This window comes from Homarus americanus, unplaced genomic scaffold (assembly GCF_018991925.1).
Source record: "Homarus americanus isolate GMGI-L3 unplaced genomic scaffold, GMGI_Hamer_2.0 scaffold16430, whole genome shotgun sequence".
NCBI lineage: Eukaryota > Metazoa > Arthropoda > Malacostraca > Decapoda > Nephropidae > Homarus > Homarus americanus.
Genome location: NW_024729259.1, coordinates 311,272 through 330,924, shown reverse-complemented (window position 1 = coordinate 330,924; position 19,653 = coordinate 311,272). Strand labels below are relative to the sequence as shown.

Genomic DNA, 19,653 nt, shown 5'->3' with positions numbered 1-19,653 from the left:
GCACAGCGACTTGGCACCCCCCAGCGACTTGGCCCTCTCCTCACCCCCCCACAGCGACTTGGCCCTCTCCTCACCCCCACAGCGACTTGGCCCTCTCCTCACCCCCCCACACCCCTCTCCTCACCCCCCACAGCGACTTGGCCCTCCTCACCCCCATTGGCCCTCTCCTCACCCCCACAGCGACTTGGCCCTCTCCTCACCCCCCACAGCGACTTGGCCCTCTCCTCACCTCCCAGCGATTCGCGACTTGGCCCCTCTCCTCACCCCCACAGCGACTTCTCACCCTATAGTGCTTCGCCCCCTCCTCTCCCCCCACACCCAGAATGATGGTCATATTTACGTTTGTTTTAATAGAGGGGCAATGGTGTGGAAACCTACTAAGCTGGATGTAAGTCACGCGGTAATAATGGAATACCATACGGGGTTAACTAAATGCAAAGCACATTTTTACATTTGGCAGGTTGGTAACAGTTGGATGGTGGTGGTAGTGGTGTAATGATGAGCAAGCGAGCGGACCCTTGTTCGATCCCCGGGCAGAATGAAACTATGGGCAAGTTTCTTTACGCCATTTGCCTCTGTCTACCCAGCAGTAATTGAGGACCTGGATGTTTGTCGATTTGCGGATCGTGTTCCGGGGTAATGGTTAGCCAGTGCAGTTGGCGAGCTGTCCGATCTTCTCGGACTATTCCTTGACACTGGGTCATGCAGCTCGTTAACTCAGGGTGTGGTTGTTGTGTTGGCGACAGCTTCTACACCTTAAACAAATTCACTCCTAGGTAGCCCTCGGGCCGGCCATCCTCGTTACTTTTAGTAGTGGTGATGGTGGTGGTAGCTGGTGGTGGTGGTGGTAGTGGTTGGTGGTGGTAGTGGCTATGGTAGTAGTGATGGTGGTGAACGATGACACTGGGTCATCCGCTGCATAAAGAGAAAGCTCTAATAGCACCAGAGGGAGGGAGGGAGGGAGCGTCCTTGTCCCTCGCTGCATCTATAACGTGAACCTGAGTGTTGACATTCTGTTGGTGGTGTAGGTAGGGAGGGGGATGATTTACCCTGAGTGACCATATCACCACCCTTCTACCCCACGACCTCATCCCTGCTATAAAGCTCATCACCTGCTGGGAGCTACTAGTCTACAGTAGTTCCTCGCCGTGTCAACACTATACCAACAGCTGACCACTACTACCATCACGACCACATCCACCACCATCGTCAATACCACCATCACAAAGTCTACTCCGGTCTAAGAAGGTGAATATTTTTTTAATAGAAGTTGACGTGTATTTTGTGTGTATGTAAGTACTGTCAGTTAACTATCCAAGTTACTTTTTGGAACTTGTCATTACACCGAGTCCAGAATCTTTGTTTACTTAGAGGCACCTAACACACATCTCTACATTTTATGGAGTTTGTTAATAGTATTTACAGTTCATATCGGTTCAAATTATAGTCAATTAAACATACGCCTAATTTCCACATACGCATAACCGCATATAAGATTTAAATAAACTGCAGGAGTGGTCAGAAAAATGGCAAATGAAATTCAACACCAGCAAGTACAGCTTACTTAATATTGTTAGAACAAATACTGTCAATGTATACAGCCTTAACAACATCAACTTAGAGAAGTCGACTTGCGAAAGAGACATAGGGGTACTTGTAAGTCCGGACCTACGGCCTAGAAAAAAAGTGCGTTAATGTTCGAAATAAGTTAAACAGAGTATTTAGTTTTATATCTAGAAGTGTAAGTGATAAGAGTGCAGAGGTCTTATTGCAACTATATCTTGCGCTAGTCAGGCCGCACCTCGATTATGCGGTTCAGTTCTGGTGCCCTTATTATAGAACGGATGTCAATTCACTGGAGTCGGTGCAGCGAAGAATGACGAAAATGATTCAGGGACTTAGAAACCTTCCATATCAAGATAGGTTAAAGAAACTAAACTTGCATTCCCTAGAAAGACGGAGAGTGCGGGGAGATATGATGGAAGTATTTAAGTGGGTGAAATAAATCAATAAAGGCGATATAGATAAAGTTCTTTTAATATCCGAGCAGGATAGGACTCGTAACAACGGATTTAAGTTGGATAAGTTTAGGATGGAGATAGGAAGGAACTGGTTCACAAATAGTGGTGGATGAGTGGAACAAGCTTAGCAACTTCGTAGTAAGTGCTGGAACGCTGGAAAGGTTTAAAAGGAGGCTAGATCGATTCATGGATGACAGTGGTAGTAACTCTCGACAGGAGTTGCCATGCACAGGCCAACCGGCCTACTGCAGACTCCTTATGTTCTTATAATCGTAAAGCATCCCGCTACCTATACACTACCAACCATGTATGTCGACACTAGTTAGCATTGTTTGTGTTTTCTGTGATGTTATAGTGATGTTGTGTTGCAGGAGTGTTGTGATGATGGGCCAGCAGCAACCGCAGAAGTCAGCAGCACTGGTGTGGGTAGCTGTTAACCTCCTCCTGCTAGTGGCCGCACAGCAACCCGAACTAGAGTCTCAAGGTTTGTGTGTGTGTGTGCGCGTGCGTGCGTGCGTGCGTATTTTAAATTTTGCAGCCATAAGACCCATAAACCACAATGCATTCTCCTCTTGCTGTGTTTCCACAGACCGCCATCACTGGTGGGACTTGGCCCAGAACGAGCTGGAGGCCGCCCTTAACGTCCGCGACAACGTCAATATAGCCAAGAACGTCATCCTGTTCCTGGGCGACGGTATGGGCATTACTGCCAACACTGCCGGCAGGATATACAAGGGCCAGAAGAAGGGGATGAACGGCGAAGAAGGTTACCTCACCTGGGAGAGGTTCCCTAACGCAGCTCTTCTTAAGGTCAGTCGAGTAACGTTGTATCAGATTCCTACGAGGAAAAATATGGTTCTAAATATTATAAAGGTTGCTTATCGACCTCTGGGCACCAAGTACCTCATTACATTATATCATAAACTCCCATGGTCCCACTTAACACAAACACTCCTTAACAACACGATAAACCTTCTCATCTCTTGTGTTTGTGTGCAGACTTATAACGTGGACAAACAGGTGCCAGACAGCGCTGCTACCGCCACCGCCTTCTTATGCGGCGTTAAGAGCAACTACTACACTTTAGGGGTCGATTCTGCGGTGAAGTATAAGGACTGCAACGCCAGTCTCAACACCGCCCACCACCTCTCCTCTATCCTGCAGTGGGCGCAGGAGCAAGGCATGGATACAGGTCAGTTGTGATAAGCCACACTAGTGCAGACCTTAGCTATACTTCCTCAGGTAAATGTAGGTGTGGTATAGCTCCCCTCAACACACTTTTTTATTATTAGCTTTATTAAGTTTAAGGGGGTCAAATTTGACTTGATGCTTTATTTAAGAATAAAAAAAACACACTACGAACACACACACACACACACACACATAGTGTGTATTCACTCTCCTTCAATTTTACCTTTTTGCACTGTCACTATGTTGAAATGCCCTGTAGTATGTCTTTTTCTCCACCTAGTTATTATATATTATAATTGTTCCTTGTATATTATTTGTCATTCATGAGACCCATTTCCCAATTATGCAACTGTATGTTATTATTCTCACAGTACAGTACCACAACTCTGAACACCCTACACGTCCTTCAGCAAATGTATATAATTGTCCACCGTTTCAGCCGATGACGTTACTTCTCTCCTACAGGCTTGGTGACCACAACGAGAATCACTCATGCTACTCCAGCTGCACTCTACGCCCACACCGCCAACCGTATCTGGGAATGTGACGGCAACCTGAAGGAGGAGGGTGCCGGCTGTAAGGATATTGCCGATCAACTTATCACTGAAAATCCCGGCAAGAACATTAAGGTTATTGTTATTCGTTGGTTGTTCTTAGTCACTGGTATACATAGAGAAGTTAGAAAACGCATTTAAAGATGAGGGAAGTTTGGATTTTAAAATATCAATTACATCTCAAACCACCTATGTCGCTTGCCTCCTCCACCTGACTGCCTCATAGTATAATGATTGAAAACTCGTACAGAAGATATAGGAAGAATTTATAGTTGTAGGATGTAAAGTGAGGAAAGTTTGGGAGCGTGGCCGGTTAATTATTTAAGTTACTATGTTTTTAGGGGAAACCTTCTAAACACCACCTACAAGTACAGCTATTTATTATTCGGCTGTACGGGCATACCCTTCTCGGCGAAGGTGATCTTGATGTCACCATGGAGCTTCAGTCGTTCCACCTTGGTGACCCTCATGATCTCATTAGTTTCAAAGAACTTCTTGAGAACTAGGAGGTTTAATTTCTTGAGGCAGGTCGGCGTATCCGGACGTATCCGCGCCACGTTATCAAACTCGTAACCGTTCATGGTGAGAGAGGGTTAGAGAGTGTGTGCTGCTTACTCTCCGTGGAAGGAGCTGCATGCTCTTATATTGGCGGTCACGAGCCGGAAGATATCGTCACTAATCTGGGTGTGTCTGGCCAGGTGACAAGTATACTGGCTGAAGGAGAGATTCTTGAGTAACACGGTCATGTCGCCGGGGGTGAGAACCCCAAGTCAATGAACATAAGAAAATAAGGAGTCTGCAATAGGCCGGTTGGCTTGTGCATGGCAGCTCCTGTCGAGAGTTACTACCACTCTCTATCATCCATGAATCTATCCAGCCTCTTTGAAACTTTCCAGCGTTCCAGCACTTACTACAAGGTTGCTAAGCTTGTTCCACTCGTCCACCACCCTATTTGTAAACCAGTTCCTTCCTATCTCCCTCCTAAACCTAAACTTATCCAACTTGAATCCGTTGTTCCGAGTCCTATCCTGCTCGGATATTATAAGAACTTTATCTATATCGCCTTTATTGATTTATTTCACCCACTTGAATACTTCTATCATATCTCCCCGCACTCTTCGTCTTTCTAGGGAATGCAAGTTTAGTTTCTTTAACCTATCCTGATATGGAAGGTTTCTAAGTCCCGGAATCATTTTCGTCATTCTTCGCTGCACCGACTCTGGTGAATTGATATCCATTCTATAATAAGGGCACCAGAACTGAACCGCATAATCGAGGTGCGGCCTGACTAGCGCAAGATATAGTTGCAATAAGACCTCTGCACTCTTATCACTTACACTTCTAGATATAAAAGCCGATACTCTGTTTGCCTTATTTCGAACATTAACGCACTGTTTTCTAGGCCGTAGGTCCGGGCTTACAAGTACCCCTAGGTCTCTTTCACAAGTCGACTTCTCTAGCTTGATGTTGTTAAGGCTGTATGCATTGACAGTATTTGTTCTTCCAATATTAAGTACGCTGCACTTGCTGGTGTTGAATTTCATTTGCCATTTTTCAGACCACTCCTGCAGTTTATTTAAATTAGATAAATTCCGATTCAGAAAGGATATAGGCAAGCACTGGTTTGGTAATAGAGTTGTGGATATGTGAAAAGGCTACCGAGTGCTATAGTAGGATCGGGGACGCTAGGGAGCTTCAAGACGAAGTTGGATAGGCACATGGAAGTGCTGGGATGGGTGTGAAAGGGATCTGCCCTGTATGGGCCAGTCGGCCTCCTGCAGTATCCCACTTTCTTATGTTCTTATGTTCTTATTTAGATCCTTTGTTTGCCCAGGTGTGTGGTCGGTAATGCTTCCTAACTATTACCACCCGGGTGTGTCTTGGTCAGGTGAGTTTATTTAACACGGTCATAACGCCGGGTTAAGTCAGGTACCTTGAGGCCGTGACCTTTCCTGGGTCAGGTCTTCATCTCACTGTAAGGTGTGTCAACCTAAGTGGGTTACCATGTAGGCATCTACTTACTGTTGTGTTGTATATCTCTGGGCTGTAAGCTGTGGTCTGATAAACAAACATTACAATAGAGATCACTGTTATAATGCAATACTTTTAAGAAATCGAAAACCACGATCAATTGATGCGAATAATTCGAGGGAGTAATAACAGCATCATAATAACGTGAGGGTGTTGGTGTGTGTACAGGTGATCATGGGAGGAGGAAGGCGCACACTTGGGGCAGGTCTCGACCCCAACCCTGACAACAAAATCTGCACTCGCCAGGACGGTCGAGACCTCACCCAGGAATGGCTGAAAGACAAATACCATCGAGGACACACTGCCACTTACGCCACTACTGCCGAGGAGATGAGGGAAGTCGAAAAAACTGATTTCTTCCTGGGTATGTGAACGTCTTACAACCAACTCTTGTTCCTCATTTACTTCAATGTTGTTTTAAGCTCTAAGGTTAGAACAACTAGTCGTCAACAATTAAACCTTCAGAGAGGGATTTATAAGGCCCATTGATTAATCTCCGTCCACTTCTGATTGGTCCAAGCAACTGTAACCGCCCCCCCCCTCAAACACACGAAACAGTTGGAAGCGTTGAAGTAGTGGGTTGTAGTGTCAGCATTAGCACTAATATCTGCGTTGTCTCTCAGGTTTGTTCTCAGATTCTCACCTGCCATTCATGGTGGAGAGAGAGAGTAATACCTCAGTCCCCACGCTGAAGGAGATGACTCTGAAGGCTATCGATCTACTGAAGAATCCTGAAGGTTTCTTCCTATTGGTAAGAATATGGTTTATCCTCGCTTTTTACCTGCAGGGGTATGTTCAATTGTTGATAAAACTGTGTAAATGTTGGTTTGAAATACTTTATTAAAAGATCATTTCAGTGGTTCAAGTTACGACTTTGATTAATTACACTGAAATTTATATTTTACACTAACTGATAACTTGTGCAACTGCTAGTGGGACCAACGGATAGCAAGCGAAGTTTCCAAATTGGCCCCAATACATAATAGGACCTAACCTAACCTAACCTACATGCGACAGGTCGAGGGTGGGCGTATAGATCATGGACTTCACGGGAACTCTCCTTACCGGTTCCTGGAGGAGATACTCGCCATGGACGATGCCGTGGCTGCTGCCCTGGAGGTAGGTCTTAGTCTTTGGTCATGGTCCGTTTCTTTGCTTCTTGTTTGAGGACTCTTTCTTCTTCGTCTATCTTCTCCTCAATGCGTCGTCTTTTTGTCCAGTTTACAGCAGAAGACAATTAAATTCTTGGGTCAGTGTTCATTAAGCTCAATCATCCTGATGTTGCAGGAAGTTAACCTTGAGGACACACTGGTGTTGGTCACGGCAGATCACTCCCACGTCCTCACCATCAATGGCTATCCGGACCGTGGCAACGATATTCTAGGTGAGTTTTGGGTGGCTCGACTCCCACCTTGACAAAAGACTCTGGAGCTGAGAGTCGGTAAAGTAAATAGACAAAAGAAACTCGGGCAAGTGAACACAAATAGAAAAGTGGAAGTCTTGGCTAAATTGTTGTTCTTGATTGTATTGGATTTTTTTTTATTTTTTTTTATTTTTTTCTCTTTTTAGCGGTGTTTGATTATGTTTGACTCTTTGTGTGCAGGAGTGACGGGGTATCCCTCAAAGGAAGATGGCCTTAATTACACGACCCTCTTGTTCACCAGCGGCCCGGGCTTCAACTACTCCATCAAAAACCAGACCGTAAGATGTTATCACCAGACCTTCTTGTTGAATACTGACATAAGATTGTATTGCACCTCATAATGAAGGCTGGACTAACTAATGTCTTCCGCTACCTGGATATAGTAGTACCCTGTTGAGGTTTTATATGCTAATGTCGGTATGTGTTCCAGGTAACTCGGCTAGACCCTAATGATCATGACACGAGGGACCTTGACTACAAGAGCTTGGCGGCGGTGCCCAGGAAGTCTGAGACACATGGCGGGGAGGATGTCGCCATTTGGGCTGCAGGTGTGTAATGTATGCTCTTATTCTCTGTTTTCTGAGTATTAAATATGAGGGTATAAGCGGGTGTGTATAGATGTTTACATACAGTATATGTGCAATAGCAGTTTCCTGTTATCTTCTGGACTTCTTTTACTCCACTACCGCCTAGACTTTCCTCCTTTGATAGTTTTCTTTGCCTGCTGGCCCACGCCACGCTACACTATCCTGAACGATGAGTGTAGATAATATATACAAATATTCATTGTTCTCTCTATTCCGTCACGACATACCCACACAGGTCCGATGGCTCACCTGCTGCACCGGACACACGAGCAGCACTACGTCGCCCACGTCATGGCCCACGCTGCAGCGGTCGGGCCAAGCGCACACAAGCGCCTGAGAAAGGGTTATCCCGCCCAGCACGAAGCCTCCCAAGCTTCTTTCTTCTCTGTGCCACCCAGGGCGGCTTATCCTCAAGGAACTTCCATCACAGGAGCATCTAAGACGCAAATATACCCGTCAATCAATCCGGGGCTGCAGCAGGTGATCGCTGCCAGAGAACAGCAGGTAAGTGATGCAGCAACAAATCCTCTTTAGAGTCCAGGCTTACCACATGAGCCGCGACCATCACCACGAGGCTATGGTTGATGGTCGTCTGCCAGGACCAATACTGATAGATCTGATCCTAATTTCCCGTAAATAAGGTAATATATTACAAACAAACTCGTTGATGTAACACCGAGAGCTTAGTTAAGGTTTAATTCCAGAGAAACAAACGGTTTTAAAGCTTCATATTGTAGCTCATAATTTAATGCACTAAATCTAAGAACCAAACCAGTAAGCGGATCCATTCCCTGCCATCACTTCACCGTACACCACCAGGCGAGGCGGCACTACAGCCTTAACAACATCAACCTAGAGAAGTCGACTTGTGAAAGAGACCTAGGGGTACTTGTAAGCCCGGACCTACGGCCTAGAAAACAGTGCGTTAATGTTCGAAATAAGGCAAACAGAGTATTGGCTTTTATATCTAGAAGCGTAAGTAATAAGAGTGCAGAGGTCTTATTGCAACTATATCTTGCGCTAGTCAGGCCGCACCTCGATTATGCGGTTCAGTTCTGGTGCCCTTATTATAGAATGGATATCAATTCACTAGAGTCGGTGCAGCGAAGAATGACGAAAATAATTCCGGGACTTAGTAACCTTCCATATCAGGATAGGTTAAAGAAACTAAACTTGCATTCCCTAGAAAGACGAAGAGTGCGGGGAGATATGATAGAAGTATTTAAGTGGGTGAAAGGAATCAATAAAGTTAATATAGATAAAGTTCTTATAATATCCGAGCAGGATAGGACTCGGAACAACGGATTCAAGTTGGATAAGTTTAGGTTTACATAAGAACATAAGAAAGTGGGATACTGCAGGAGGCCGACTGGCCCATACAGGGCAGATCCCTTTCACACCCATCCCAGCACTTCCATGTGCCTATCCAACTTCGTCTTGAAGCTCCCTAGCGTCCCCGATCCTACTATAGCACTTGGTAGCCTATTCCACATATTTACAACTCTATTACCAAACCAGTGCTTGCCTATATCCTTTCTGAATCGGAATTTATCTAATTTAAAGCCATTTGTTCTAGTTATTTGTTCTAGATAGGAAGGAACTGGTTTACAAATAGGGTGGTGGACGAGTGGAACAAGCTTAGCAACTTTGTAGTAAGTGCGGGAACTCTGGAAAGTTTCAAAGAGGCTAGATAGATTCATGGATGATAGAGAGTGGTAGTAACTCTCGACAGGAGCTGCCATGCACAGGCCAACCGGCCTATTGCAGACTCCTTATTTTCTTATGTACATGTTGTCTGTTGTTTCAGATCCTGAAGGAGCTCGGCCTGATGCCTGTCCACCGCTCGGAAGAAATCATATATGAAGACTATGAATATTGATGACTGAACACAATTTATGGATTATATGACGAACTTTTATATTAACAATGTCTCGTGATACATATTTATTTGGATGTATTTTTTGTTGTGGTTAGGTTAGGTTGTGGGCAGCAAATCGGAGAGCAAGACATTAATACAAATCACCATATCAAATGTTTAATAAGGGGCCCGGACAAAAGCCCCCTAGGACAAGAGCCCCTCAGTAAAACTGCAAAATAGGACAGAAGCCCCCTGTTTTTATGTTAAAGAGAGGTTCATTAGAAATATAAACAAAAATATAGATTTAAATATGAAATTATAACTTAAATAATTAGAATATTATAATTTTCAATTTTGATATAGAACATTATTAAATAAATAGAAAAGGAAAAAGACGACATATTTTACCTTCATGTTCATTCTGTATTTACTGAGGTGACCCTGGGGCCCAGTGAGGTCACTGAATGTCAGGGAGTAATTACCCCAGTAGACTAAACCTTCATCAATGCAGATTAAATAAACATTCCTTGAATACTTCTTTATAACTAACAGAATTCCCGAAGGTTAGGTTAAGTTAAGTTCGGTTAGGTTAATGTTCATAAACTGTAAAAAAAATTAACCAATTAATTTTTATTATTATTTATCCTGAGGGGCTTTTGTCCTACACTCGTTTAATAAATATCCCGCAAATAAAGAAAGTGATAAGCGCCGTTCATTTGATTACTTCCTGACACATGTGGCCTCCTAGCATGTGTGAACTCCTGACACATGTGGCCTCCTAGCATGTGTAAACTCCTGACACATGTGTCCTCCTGACACATGTGGGCTCCTGAGACATGCGGCCTTCTGATACATATGACCTCCTGACACACGTGGCTTCCTGACACATGCGGCCTTCTGACACATGTAGCCGCCTTACATATGTGGCCTCCTGACACATGTGGCCTGACACATAAGAACATCAGAAAATAAGAAGTCTGCAATAGCCCGCTTCATGAATCTATCTAGCCTCCTTTTAAAACTTTCCAGCACTTACTACAAAGTTCCTAAGCTTGTTCCACTCGTCCACCACCCTATTTGTGAACCAATTCCTTCCTATCTCCCACCTAAACTTATCCAACTGAAATCCGTTGCTACGAATCTTATCCTGCTCGGATATTATAAGAATTTTATCTACATCCCCTTTATTGATTCCTTTCACCCACTTAAATACTTCTATCATATCTCCCCGCACTCTTCGTCTTTCTAGAGAATGCAAGTTTAGGTTCTTTATCCTATCTTGATATGGAAGGTTTCTAAGTCCCGGAATCATTTTCGTCATTCTTCGCTGCACCGACTCCAGTGAATTTATATCCATTCTATAATAAGGGCACCAGAACTGAACCGCATAATCGAGGTGCGGCCTGACTAGCGCAAGATATAGTTGCAATAAGACCTCTGCACTCTTATTACTTACACTTCTACATATAAAATCTAATACTCTGTTTGCCTTAATTCGAACATTAACGCACTCTTTTCTAGGCCGTCGGTCCGGGCTTCCAAGTACCCCTAGGTCTCTTTCACAAGTCGACTTCTCTAGGTTGATGTTGCTAAGGCTGTATACATTGACAGTTTGTTCTTCCAATATTAAGTACGCTGTACTTGTTGTACTTGCCATTTTTCTGACCACTCCTGCAGTCTATTTAAATCCTCCTGTAGTGCATTTGCATCCTGCCTTGAATTAATCTGCCGCCCTATTTTGGTGTCATCTGCAAACTTGCTCATGTCCCTGCTGATCCCAGTATCTAGATCGCTTAAGTCGATTATGAACAAGAGTGGGCCTAGTACTGACCCCTGGGGACCCCACTGGTTACGCAGACCCACTCAGATTTAACACCATCTACGCTGACCCTCTGCATTCTATCGGTGAGCCATGATTTTATCCAATTTAAAACTTTCCCCTCGATACCATGAGCCTTCACTTTTCTCAGAAGCCTCTGATGCAGTACTCTGTCAAATGCTTTGCTAAAGTCTAAGTAAATAACATCGTAATTTTCGTCATTATCTACTACCTCGAAGACTTTCCTAAAAAACGTCAGCAGATTTGTTAGACAAGATTTTCCCTTTGTAAACCCATGTTGAGAGTCGTAGATTAATTTGCTTTTTTCCAAATGCGATCGGATGCTATTTGCTCTAATTGATTCAAGAAATTTCCCCACTACTGACGTCAAACTGATCGACCGGTAATTTGACGCTGATGCTCGGTCTCCCTTTTTGAATATAGGTACTACATTTGCCCGTTTCCACAAGTCTGGCACAACTCCCATGTCTGATGATTTTGTAAACAAATTTAAGAGGGTCCGCTAATCTGTTCCCTACACTCTTTCAAGACTCGAGGGAAAATTTCATCCGGCCCTGGGGATTTTGTCTTTTTTAATTTATTTATCCTCTTGAGAACCTCTTCTTTTCTGATAGTGATATTCTTTAATTTCTCCTCTTCATTTCCCCTAAATATCAGTTACCACCTCTGGAATTTCCTCATGAATTTCTTCTGTGAAAACTGATAAAAAGTAGCTGTTCAATGCTTTGCTTATTTCTTCACTGTCATCGATCATTTCTCCCCTTCCTGACTTTAAAGGCTTTACAGAAGAACATAATAATGGAGGAAACTGCAGCGGGCCTATTGGCCCATACTGGGCAGTCCCGTTTACACCCAACCCCTATTGCTCATATAAGCATCCAACCTATGTTTGAAGCTATTCAGCGTATTCGAGTTAATGATGATATTTGGTAACTTGTTCCATTCATCCACTACTGTTTCTAAACCAGTGTTTACCTATTTCCCGCCTAAATCTAAATTTGTCTAATTTAAAACCATTGTTACGAGTTCGCTCCTATATACCTGGAAAAATCCCTTGAGAGGATAAAAAAAAATATTAATATTTACATACATACACGTTACCTAAAGTCAGACCACACATTTTACATATTTAATCCATTTAGTCACGGACCAACACAGATAAACACCATCAGAGAGACAAGTGTACCAAGACAATTGCTTATAGATCGCCATTTAGGTGTGATAGAAACAAAGTCATATTCGCCAATTCTATAATACTAGTATGACTTGGGGTGGCTTTGAGAGAACCATACACTTGATATTACAATTTATGTATCCTTCCTGTCCATGATTTACAACAATAACTGTAGGGTAAAAGTTACAATATTATACTATTAACACTGTCATGTATTGATACTATGACTAGTTACCAAGATACAGAGCACGATGAACATAACATGATAATGATAGTGAAGCCTGGAAGGGTTCATATCATAACTTGTGTGTTCGTGCATATGTTGCCCCGTGAGAGTTACCGTGGGCCTCCATGTGCCCAGGTGGGATGGTCAAAGTATTACACTACAAGTGTGTCAAATGAAGAGTGACTGATCCACATTTAATTTAAGGTTTTTGAAATATGTATTTAAATTAAACACGATTTTTCATATAGTTATGCGAATGATGGGAAGCATCGTGGTCTGGCACACACACACACACACACACACACACGTTGTGTGGAGTCACTGGGTGGTTTGGAAGTTTATTTCCATTCATACTTTCGTAACTACAACCTATGGTATTTTTTCTTCGTGTCATATATAATGAAGATAATGCAGAGTATAAAATGCCATATACAATATTTATACATAATGTCATCTATACAGCCGTACTATGACTGTGTGTTCGTGCATGTGTTGCCTCGTGATAGTTAGAGTGGGTCCCCGTCCAGAAAGGACACTGTTCTAACCTCCAGTACCGACCCAGGTGGGCTAGATATTATGGTTTCCGAGTGTACCTTCCAAAATCTTCGAAAAAATAGTAAACAAGCGGTTGCGGAAGTATCTGGAGGACGATGACGTGCATAATCCCTGCCAGTTCGGCTTCCGCCAGTACCGAGGCACATCCACCACCATAGCCCACGCCTACGAGCAGATCGCCAATGCCATGACTGGCCGCCTGCAGTGCAACATAGTACTGAGGGACGTCAGCAAGGCGCTTAACAAAGTTTGCCACGCGGGGCTGCAGTATAAGATCATACAACTGGGGCTACCCGAAAACCTGACGCGCCTGCTGTGCAACTTCATTACAGACCGCAGAGCCAAAATCAAGATGCAAGAACATTGTGGAGAAGAATTCTCATTCTCGAGCGGCGTGCTTCGGGGCTCTTGTCTCTCACCAACCCTTTGCACGCTCTCCATGGCTGACCTGCCACCCCCAATCGCCGGCAGCGAGTACGTCATGTATGCCGACGATGTAACACAGATCGTCACCTGCCCAGGAAGGTCCACGGCAAGGATGGCGCGACTCACTGCTCGGGCAATAGAGGGTATCTCGGAGTATGAAAATAAATGGAAAATTAAAACAAACAAAACGAAATTCGAGGTCATACCCATAGCCAAATTCAAGCCGGCGCCATTGATGATCGACGACGAAGAGATTGAGTACTCTAAACAAGGCAGGCTGCTCGGCCTCATCATCTCTCGGACGGGCATCATTTCCCACGTGAAGGACAGACTAAATAAAGCCAAAGTCGCCGCAGCCAAATTAAAACGTTTTAAACTGATGCCTGAGAAGATACAAGTTCACCTGCCCAAGGCGCTGGTGAGGCCTGTGTTGAGTACCCACATATACCACTTGTCACACTCGGGAAGACTAGACTACAACAACTACAGAGCTTCCAAAACAAGTGACACATCTCACCACATTGGTGTTTAACATTTGCTTACTACCAACAGGATTGTAATTAATAGGAACTGATATATCCAGCCAAGGAGGAATGACATTAATGGGTTCGTCTGGGGTGATTGGGACATTGTTTCAAGAGATCTGCAACACTTTTATGAAAACACACACAAGAACTTCACCCACACACTTCAACAGCCAAAATGTCCGTCTTTTTCTAACACTGCCTATCCTGTTGTCGAGCAAGTCTTTTCAGTCTGCAATCAGAGTAGGGTTCTGTTACACTGATTGGTTGGCACACTGTATGGGCAGGGCTGTCTTCATGGCACCCCATATAGGTTTACATGTTATTCTTTGAGGCTGTGTCCATCTGGTCTGACAGTGCCATAAACATTGTAACGGTCGTTCACATGGGTGTATGGGCGCCGGCCTGTGTGTATGGGTGCCGGCCTGTGTGTATGGGCGCCGGTCTGTGTGGGTGTTCCTGTTTATGACATAGTATTCAAGATATATTCGCCAATTCTATGACTATTAAAAATAAAAGTTTCTGTTTACAAAACCTTTGATCCAAAATTGAAGCAGGAAAACACGGTGATGGGAATTTTGTTTTTTTTATTATGCAAACTAACATTCCGAGACACACACACACACATCCCCAACAGGAGCACATGCGCCGCCTATTGGCTTCGGTGGCACGAGGAAACCAATAGGAAGGCAACATTTACCCCAGGAACAAGCCAGGGAGTTCTTTGATTTGTCAAGAAAGAAAAAAGGAAAATCGGGCCACACTCCAAAGAACTGACTGGCGATGGTGTAGTTCAATATTGCAAGAGTTAGGTATATTAAGTGTTGCCAGCTCAGGAGGTGGTCTACCCCCCCACACACACTTAAGGTAACGTCAGCGTCCAGTAAGCTGGTCACAATATTGCCCGACACAGTTGGTTCAGTGGTGACGGTGGACGCCCTATACGAGGAGACCGGCTGAGCCTTCATCTAGCGCGTCCACACCCAAAGACACATAAACACTCCCAAGTTAACATTCCATTTGTTTACACACGGGGCATAAAAGAAAAGTTTTATTTTTGGGGCAATTCTCTCTGGGTTCCGTATCGTTTCTGTTGACAGTGAGCTCAGAGAGAATGCACATATATTTTTTTTCTGAAGTTATTGCTGCTCAAACACTCCGATAGTGTTGCCATGGAACAGATTGCACCAGTGTTGTGTTGTGTTCTCCAGGGGAGAGTACAGTCATAAAGCACGATACGGACTCACGGTAGATAGTCATTTTAAACGTATTAACTCTTAACGTGACTTGAACAGTCTTTAAAATACAACACGAAAATTTCCAATTCTTCCGATATGTACAATAAAATTTCATCGTGAACGTTCTGTTGTCAAATGTTTTATAAATCGATTTATTTTCTGGTTGGCTGCATCTCATCACACATACTAATTAATTTTGCAAGTATAATATTCACATTTCACCAGTAAAAATGTTAATGAATAGCAAATGCACTAATGCTCATTGGTTTCTGAACATTCCAAATTATCATATATTAATGTCAGGCTCTACCACAAGGCTCGTGATCATATCTTGTAAGCCCACTAAGGGCCACTCGTTACTAGAAGACGTCTGCTTGTAACTTGTAACATAAATCAAATGTATAGGCAGGTGTGAGGATGTTCCTGGGGTGACGCACCTCCTCCACCCACAGTTATCACCCCACCAAGGTCGTCCCGCTTCTAGAACAGGCAGGTGTGTGTTGGTTAAGACATTAGTGTTGTTTCACTTCCTTTTGTCACACGAGTCAACCAGCATATCGTGGAGATGGTTGTCAATCACCCCATGACCTCACGAGGCAAGAAGACGTGAGGGGTAAGGTAGAGGTCAGGTGTTGTGGTGGAGGTCAGGTGTTGTGGTGGAGGCCTCGTGTTGTAGTGGAGACCAGGTGTTGTGGTGGAGGCCTCGTGTTGTGGTGGAGGCCTCGTGTTGTAGTGGAGACCAGGTGTTGTGGTGGAGGCCTCGTGTTGTGGTGGGGGCCTCGTGTTGTGGTGGAGGACTCGCGTGTCTTGGGTGTTGGGTAGGCCAGCAAACTGTACCCCTGGAGACTGAGAGCGACGAGGGACTGTGAGTGGAGACCAGGCGAACCTTCCAACACCCGGAAACAAACACCGTCATTCTCCCCTGGTTTGTGTTGGCTTGTTTTAGTTGGCTGTGTCGGCTTGTTTTCGTGGGCTGTGTAGGCTTGTTCGTAGGCTGTAGTGTCGGCTTTATTTTGGAGAGCCCTATGTCTTTTTTTGTGTAGTGAGAATACGTTGAAGACATTCCAGGAAAAATGTTGCTGCCATTGAAGATGACCACATGACCCCGAGTGAAGGAGTGGGACGTGGTTTCGGCCTCCGGTACTGCGGGCCAAATGTGCAGCAAGGAAGATGGTCAACTGGTATGGCTGGCTGGAGATCGTCGATAACCGCAGTGAGCCTTGTGGTCATATCCATCCCTCCCTCCCTCGAGTACACTGGAATGAGATGTAGCTCTTAGAATGCAATAAATAAATAAATAAATAAGTTACTGATGGAATGTTGTCAGATATAACACTTTAAGCAACTTTGATATACTGGAAAGAATAAGAAGTTATAAAATCGAAATAACTTGTCATTAACTGCATTCTGGGAACTGACATTATGAAAACATTGCTCCGTAGTTCAAGCTTCTTGCACAACAATTGACACAACTTCTTACCTGTGGATTTATGAAGTCTTATCTCAGCAGCTTCTGTAGTGAGTGTGTGAGTGAGTGTGTGTGTGTGTGTGAGTGAGAAGGTCTTAAGCTGTCGAGTCTCCGGTGGTCTGGTCTACACTGACAGGCGCTGTGTCAGGGTGGCGCATATATGTTGCTTGTGGGAGGAGGAGGGCGGGGCACACACAGGCGCGCCACACACGCCACCCGCGCTTTTTTTTCTTTCTCCGCGTTTCCTCAGAGCTCCTGGCTCGTGATGTTGCTACGTGAGACCTCGACATCGCCTGACTAATATTTACGGATCACCTGAAGATTAGACATCCTAGTGTATTTCCTTTACGATAAACAGTCCTACAGTTACGTTGGGGGGGGTAGGTTAGGTTAACTTAAGTAAATTAGGTTAAGTAAGGTTACATTAAATGAGTTAAGCATTACGGTGGTTAAGCAGTCAACAAAACGCCGCCAGAGTTAGTGTGTTTTATGACCGTGTGATGTACGGTCGCCAGTAATTGATAAAACACAAGACTAACTCCATCCCAATCACGCACAGGTAGACAAAGCCAGGTGGTGTGTGTGTGTGTGTGTAAGGTAAATTATTCACTATTACACAACAGCTCCTTCCTCAGGCACGTGCAGGTACGCGAGAAGGCCAGGTAGAGTAAGTCAGTCATAAGGAAGAAGCCAACTCAGTCGCCCAAACTCATACCTGCCAGTAGCTCTGTCCTGCTGGCTGGCTGCCCAACCCTTGTGCCAGCCAGCGATTTTTTGTTAACCTAATATTACATAATAATGCAACTAAAATCCCAGAATCACAATAAAAACCTAACCTAACCAAATCTAACTTAACCTAAGCCCCATCAGGTACCGTTGGGTAGTCTAATCTTCATGGGATTCAAATTCTTGAGTGGCGCACACGACCCAGTCGCAGTAAAGTATTACAATTTGTATCTGGTGAAAAGACAGATAAGGTTTCGAATGGGTTAAGTCATCGTACTCAAGGGGTTAAGACATCGTACTCAAGGGTTAAGTCATCGTACTCAAGGGTTTAAGACATCGTACTCAAAGGGTTAAGACATCGTACTCAAGGGTTTAAGACATCGTACTCAAGGGGTTAAGACATCGTACTCAAAGGGTTAAGTCATCGTACACAAGGGGTTAAGTCATCGTACACAAGGGGTTAATCATCGTACACAAGGGGTTAAATCATCGTTATCATAAGGGGTTAACGACAAGAATTAATAAAAAGATAAATACATAAAACAACGACGGCTCGCCACTGCCCTACTCAAAGTAGTTCATTCTATCGACCAAAATAAACCGTCTGTATTTCTAAGACACCTGCAGCCCTTCCGCATTACGTGCATGGTGGCTCGTCTTCAGGATGTTGGGGCCTCGTGAATTATTTTTGGCCGCCAGCCCACCATGAGCTCCTCACGCGACGTTATCGCTGACGCCATTAAACTCTGACGTCAGAGTTGCGTGACACCTGAGTACTAATGATAAACAAACTGAATATCAAGGGAATCCCCGTAGTACACAAAAACTGAGTGACGCAAATCCTGATGGCCAATAGGCTGAGTAACACACGAATCTTGATAATAAAATGTCACAAACCATGTTATTGAATATACTACCTTTGTGTCACACTTCAACATACTGTACGACGCTAAAATCAATTGCATGACCAAACGTGTAAAGAAGGGAAGACAAACATTGATAACACTATTTGCCTCCTCAACAATCGTGGCTGGGAGTAAGAGCAACTACTTCCCGCAGACCATAAGGCAATCACATTATTACACAAATGTAGTAAATTGCTTCCGGAAACTCACGTATAATCTTCCTGATGTGTGTCAGATGTGAGTGATGGGGTGATGAAACTGACGAGCGACAGGTAGGCAGTATGCCAGGTGGCCTGCCAGATAGGCACGGGGAGGTGGTAACGTGTCACTTTAGCTCCGGCCTTGAGTGTGTGTCTCTCGTCACGTATTTACCTTGGCATAATAGAGAGATCTAGATAAAGCTACAAAGTTAATTATCTTTTCTCAACGTCTACCAGATCAGAAATTATTCTACTGTATATTTCAGTGTTTTATCACATCTCCCCCATTTACATTCTATTTGTAGTTAAAGTTCAGAAAAAATCTCAAGAATTTCATGTGATGGATCGCGACAACACAATATTGAGTTGGACAAGGGGGCGTATGTTAGGTCCATGAAGCAAACTAAGTCAAAATGTAGAAGGGTTGAGAAGGTGGTGCACACGCAGATATATACTCGGCTAACTGACATTTCAGGCATGCCAAATCGGCAATTCGAGCATTGACATACACTTCATTTAAATCAGTTGCTGTACATTTGGCTATGAAAATCAGTGTCATAGGTCAGATCAATTTCTTACGTCTATTGTTTACAATGTAATCAGAGTTCGAGCTTGCCAGGCAATAGTGAAATGGACGTCAAACACACAAGCTGATAAAGTCTTTTTTACGACCTCATCAAAATATAGACAAGGGCCTACTGAGAGT

The 19,653-nt window shown here is 44.0% G+C and overlaps 1 protein-coding gene across 1 annotated transcript; it reads left to right on the top strand.

Annotated features, from left to right (window-relative positions):
- Window positions 1-1,024: 1,024 nt before the first annotated feature.
- On the top strand, window positions 1,025-9,974 carry LOC121866574 (alkaline phosphatase-like). The gene is made up of 13 exons (XM_042366342.1): window positions 1,025-1,248; window positions 2,393-2,505; window positions 2,611-2,831; window positions 3,021-3,213; window positions 3,678-3,841; window positions 5,966-6,161; window positions 6,421-6,548; window positions 6,815-6,916; window positions 7,085-7,181; window positions 7,401-7,498; window positions 7,651-7,768; window positions 8,043-8,311; window positions 9,615-9,974. The coding sequence occupies exons 2-13, from the start codon at window positions 2,403-2,405 to the stop codon at window positions 9,684-9,686; spliced, it is 1,761 nt and encodes a 586-aa protein (XP_042222276.1). The 5' UTR covers window positions 1,025-1,248; window positions 2,393-2,402; the 3' UTR covers window positions 9,687-9,974.
- Window positions 9,975-19,653: the final 9,679 nt, after the last annotated feature.